The sequence below is a fragment of the Aegilops tauschii genome, chromosome 6 (genome assembly GCF_002575655.3).
Source record: "Aegilops tauschii subsp. strangulata cultivar AL8/78 chromosome 6, Aet v6.0, whole genome shotgun sequence".
In the NCBI taxonomy this organism is placed as follows: Eukaryota; Viridiplantae; Streptophyta; class Magnoliopsida; order Poales; family Poaceae; genus Aegilops; species Aegilops tauschii.
In genome coordinates, this window is record NC_053040.3 from 368313301 (window position 1) to 368319041 (window position 5741).

The 5741-nt window shown below is 49.1% G+C and overlaps 1 protein-coding gene across 1 annotated transcript; it reads right to left on the reverse strand.

Moving 5' to 3' along the window:
* Nucleotides 1-821: 821 nt before the first annotated feature.
* On the reverse strand, nt 822-5462 carry LOC109740735 (B3 domain-containing protein Os02g0683500-like). Its single transcript, XM_020299787.4, has one exon. The coding sequence runs from the start codon at nt 4594-4596 to the stop codon at nt 3352-3354; it is 1245 nt and encodes a 414-aa protein (XP_020155376.1). The 5' UTR covers nt 4597-5462; the 3' UTR covers nt 822-3351.
* Nucleotides 5463-5741: the final 279 nt, after the last annotated feature.

Here is a 5741-nt window from a genome sequence, read left to right on the forward strand (position 1 = left end):
CCCATGAAACAGCCACCGGACAAGTACTTGGCTTTTTCACCCTGGGATCAGGCTTATTAGCTTGGCGGCCTCTAGTATACAGGAACTAGTATGTATGTCGTTCATTTGGTTGCCAGAACAAGATGGATAGTCAAATAGCTTAATGATACCAAGTAGATATGGACAAAAATATAGCACATGTGTTGTCATTTCATCTTTTCATAACAACTACCAACCTTGTCTGGATGATTGGCTCAAGGTAAGATCATCTTAGCATAAGTCATGTAAGGGCATCTCCAGAGAATGCTAGGAAGCATAATGACACTCGTACTAGAAAGAATATATATATATATGCATCAACTATGGTTACGTCAATTTGATGCTCGTTAATTAGTAGTAGTGCCTTTTTATCCACAGAAAGTGGAGAACATATTGATTTATTGACTTACGAAACACAAACCAGAAGTACATATATTGCATGACAACTAATAGTAGGCTGTTGGAGATTAAGTTAATCTCAACCTACGTATACAACTTATTTGCATTCAAGACAACCAACAATATATCTTGTTTTATTCACTCATAAATAGCTAGCTAGCTAGCATGCATGTATGTACATATAGAGGTACGCGCAAGCAAAACAAGAACTTTAGGGGTGGATTCTCAGGGCCTCTTGGGTTCACGAGAAATATATTTTTTTGATAGGATTCACTCTTTTGTATAATTTTATACACATCTGTTATTTGTTCCGCGTGTTAGAACCTAAAGATGTTTTTGTGTATGGGCACCTTGAACTCAAGTTTAAAGGAATATCCTTTTATCGATGTTCAGTGGCTCATGTGTTTTTATGTTTTTCAATTATGTAACTAAAGACATTTTATTGGAAGTGCTATTTCCTTTGGTATTATAGTCTTCAAAAAAGCATGCCAATGCAATCTCTGATACAATTTTTTAATCTTTTGGAATCATGTCAATCATATAAAACTAGGATTCTATAATATATTTCCTGTACCTAGTCAAGCATACCGGATCAGCCTTTTCAGTTTCATGTTCGGTGTAGGATCAGTCTCAGTCCATGGGGATGCTCTCCTATCACTAAAAAAGGCACTTTCCCTGAATGTCAGCTAACCTAGCCGTACCTTACGAGACAGCCATGAGTAGAGAAGCAACTACTCCAGCACACACAATGTATATTTAAATTGATGGTACGGTTGTGCTGCATGGACTAAGCATGGAAGAGAGATCGAGCTAAAAATAAATCAAAGAGAAGAAAGAAGCTGCAGAAACTTACATGTAGGAGATACTGTACTACTTATCCATTCTTTTCGTGTTGGTGCTAGCTAGTGGTGTGTTTCAAGCCAAGCCTCAGTCAAGCTCACAAGCATACCCTCTTTCCCTTTTCACCTTCACGCCTTACAATGAACCAAAGGTACGTACTTTAACTCTCGAGAGGTTCAGCAGAGCACCGATCCATCTATTCTGAGTTCCCCAACCCTCCCTGTGCAAAGGAGCTGCGTCCCCTCCTACACCTTGCTAGTTATGGCAGCAGGCCGGCCGGCCGGCCTAGCTAGTCGCCTTTGCTCCCATCACGCCCTGCGCACATCCGCACACCATGCATGCAGTCCTAGCTACCCACCGCAGTGAAAAAGAAAAAGCGCTCCGTGCTGCGATCGATGGATGGAAGCAAAACAGCAGAAGCCACAGGAAGAAGAGGTTCGAAGATGACTGCCACTGCCAAGTGCCAACAATCGCACAGCTCCTCACTGTTGCTACTCCAACTGCAACAGTGAGGAGGGGTTCGTACTACGTACCGAGGTCCCCCATAAATTCCAAGCGATCGTACTAAGAAGTTATGGCCAGTGCCCCCTCTTTACAGACTGCCACGACCATAAAGATCTCTTGGACTGTGTGCATGCATGCACTCCTCAAGGCCCAGACAATCCAAACTATACAAGATTTGGCCCACTCCATGGGTTTAAGTCCGTGTTCCCTCCGGCTCTCACAAGGGGGCAAAAGAAAAAAAAAATGGTACGACGACTACGTACGCGCGCTGTCTACTCTCTACAATGGCGACACAGGACTACTGTACGAACGAGTATGATACATGCAGCTACAGATGTGGCACACAGGAGAAACACAGTGCGGTACAGTGGTGGTAGAAAAAGGTGGCGGCAAAAAGGCGAAATAAAAGGAATGTGCAGACCTTCCTCCGGCCGTAAATATGAGATCGATGATGAGCAGTAAAGAATGGAATGTGTTTTTAAGATCTCACCTGCGAAAATATAATGTCGCTGTTCGGACTTGTCTCTTGCTGCTGCATGCGTGAGGGCTTAACGCGCCATCCAAGTACCGCTGAGTCGTGCGGACATTTGATCTACCAGAATATCAGTTCACAAGTAATAGCATGACAGGGGAAATTACTAGGACACTCTTATCTGGCGACCGTTTACTGGGAGGGGTTGGCATTTGCGAAATGTTTTGATCACAGTTTTAGTTGGTCGAGGGGTGACAGTTTCTTCAGAATAACCTGACATTTTCTAGAATTAATGAAGACTCAAAACTGCCATCTTTCCAGAAAATGTCATGTTGTTTTGAAGAAATAGGTACCCCTGATACAACTAAAATTGTCAGGAAAAACGTTCGAATGAATGCTCTCCTAGAGAATGGTCGCCAGTTAGATTTTCTGAATTATTAATGTGTAGTGCTGGTTTTGGCAGCACGCATTTTGATGGATTCAACTCGTATCTCTCGTACTCCCTCAGTTTCTTTTTATTTCATATATAAGATTTGTTTAAAGTTAAATTACATAAAGTTTGACCAAAGATCATATTAAAAATGTCAACATTTACAATACTTTACTTATATAGTATGAAACTTAATTTCATGATGAATCTAACGATTTTGGTTTTGTATCATGAATGTGGATATGTTTCCATATAAAATTGGTCAAACTTAACCAAGTTTGACTTCTGACAAATTGTATATGCAGACTAAAAATAAACTAAGGAAGTACTATGAGACCATGAACAAAAATTTGCACACGGACAAATGTTATCATATGTATGAAATGGGCATGAGATTTTGCTAAACATGGGCAAGTATTGAAGCACAAGCACATGGAGAGGGAAAATAATGGTGGACAAGAGATGACGCTGATTTGGGAGAAAAACATTAATCTGCCTAAACTTAATTTCTTTATGACTTCTCAAACCAACACAAAAATTTCAAATGCCGAAAAGGGGGCAAATGTTAAATCCCTAGCTGCCGCTATCATCAAAAGGTTATAACTGAATCACACGAGAAGTGAGATGACGAGAAGAACCGAAAATCAAATGGTAGAAGAAAGAAAGAATCGCAGAACTTTCCTTTAGGTCACAGATCGAGATCCAAGCCCGAATGCGCCTCCCTCTTGGAAGACGACGACGACGATGGAGACGAGGCCTCGGCACCGGCACCGTGCGAGGGGAACTCTAGCAGCCTCAACGTATGGTCCCTTGGCCGCCATGCTGATGCGGGCATCTGCAATGGCAGTGCACTGCCATAATTGCTCGATTCGCCCCCGCCATCGCCGGGATGCTGCGGGTTGTCAAGGTTCACGCCGAACAAGCGCACGCGCTTCTTGGTTGCCGTCGTCGGGCTTTCGATTACCGGCACCGAGTCGAGCACCACTGGGGACCCGGCGGTTACACTTACGCCGGCGCCGCTGCCTTGTTGTTGCACCGTGAAGTGCAGCGGCGGCGGCGGGCGCGGCACGAGGAGTGGTGCTGGCGTGTGCGGAGGCATCCTGGCGGCCGAGCCGAAGAGGATGACCTGCCTCCCCATTGTGGGGTAACTGGGGTTCATGCCGCGGAAGTCGAAGCCCTGACGGAGACGGTGCTCGTAGAGTGTGGCTGGCGGCGAGGGCGGCATGAAGAACCCTCTGCCGCCGGCGCCGAGGCCCCACGGGCTGTAGTGCGACGTTAGCGGCATCTGAAGCGGGAGGCGGGGCAAGCGGAGCGGGTCTCTGGTGTCGGCTCGGCGCTTCCAGTCGATGAAGAGGCGGTGGCGGGCGGCCTCGCCGGCGCCGCGGGAGAAGGAGACGGTGTCCCCAGCGTCGAGGCGCTTCTCCTTGACGAAGCGGCTCCACCCTTTGGTCATGACGTAGCTCTGGCTGCTGTTCCAGTAGGAATAGCGGAAGCGCCATGGCTTCCCGGCGCTGTCCTCGAAGTTGAGCAGGAGGCCCTTCTCGTTGGCCGCCGAGTCCAGCGGGAAGTACTTCTCGGCGTACTGCTTGGGGATGACCAGCCGGTTCAGCTTCCCCACGTCGCTCGGCGTCACCACCTTGTCGAACATGTGCTCCTTCTCCACCGCCTCCGCCACGCTGCCGCCGCCGCCCCCGCTCCCCGACGCTCCGGCGTCATCCCCGGAACGAAAGTGAGGGCTACTTCCAGACGGCGACGCAGACGCGGACGCTGACGCTGGTGTCGAGGCCGACGCAGAAGCAGAAGGCGCGGCGGCGCTGCTGGCGGCTGCGGCCGTCATGAAAGGGATCTCGCGCGGCATCGACGCCTCTTCCTGCTCCTCCTCCACCTCCTCCTCTCCTTTAGAAAACCTACTGCTTGTCGCAGTAAACTCCATGTGTGTATACTTGAATACTTCTTCCCGCGGATTACTGCGGCATCCCGATTCGCCGACTAGAGGAGAGGAGGAAGACCAGATCTTGAGAAGAAGCAAGCAACTACAAAAGAGCTTCCTTCGCTGCCGTGCCGCCCAGTGGTTGTTCGGATCGGAGCGAGAAAGCAGCAATCCTGGATCCTTCTTCTTGTTGCCCCTTGCTGGCTTCTGCCGAGACCAGCAGCTTGGCCTGGTGCTCGAGAATAGACACTGCGGCTGCAGCAGAGCTATAGCATGTAGGTTGGGCACTACTAGAGAGGGGATCCACCTATGTATGCGTGTATGTGTTGTTTTTCTTCCTAAGAAATTCTATACCGATCTTGAGCCGCGTTCGCACCGAGCGAGGGAGGGAGGCGAGCAGAGGGGAATTGGCTGGGCCGGCATGCATTGACGCGCGCGCACTGCACGCCTAGCTGCTGCTAGCTAGCTATGGGATGTGGCAGGGATGGATGGAGTGGAGACGGGGATGGCCGGCAATATGGATCGATGGAGACGGCCAGCCGGGGAGGTTGGTGGGTGCTGGGTGGGCGCGCGCCCGCGTGGCCAATATTTGTGGCTGGCCCTGCTGCAGTTCGATCCTCCCGCAAGGGGGAGAGGAGACTGAGCTGCCCTAGCTACAAGATTCCTCTTCCTTGAACTCACTAGCTAGTGGAAGTGGAAACTCACAAGAGTCATCTCGCTGTGTTTTCCCCCCTCTCGACCCCTTTCCCCTCGTCCGTACTATAGCTTCTTTCCAGGAGCTTCATCAACCTTGGTTTTTTCTCAAGCACTTTATTTTGTTTCTCTTTGTGAAAGAAGGTGTGTGGTTTTTTGCAGCGTTGCGAGCATAGAGATCGAGCTAGAGAAAGAGCTGGGAAAAGTGGGGTGTACTGTGCAACGTAGTGTGTAGTAGCTTTATAAAGGGCAGACGGGGTGGGGGCCCATGGATCGCGCTGGGTTGGGCTCATGTGAGCGCTCGTCCTCGTCACCATACGGGTATACGTATACATCAAATATCACTCACACGCCTGCCTACGGGCGTAGCTGCAGCTACTGTGCGTAGCTCTCGTGTAGGCAAGTTCCTAGGCTGGTCCTCCCGGTGCGTACCCGTCGATCCATCAAGGGGGATT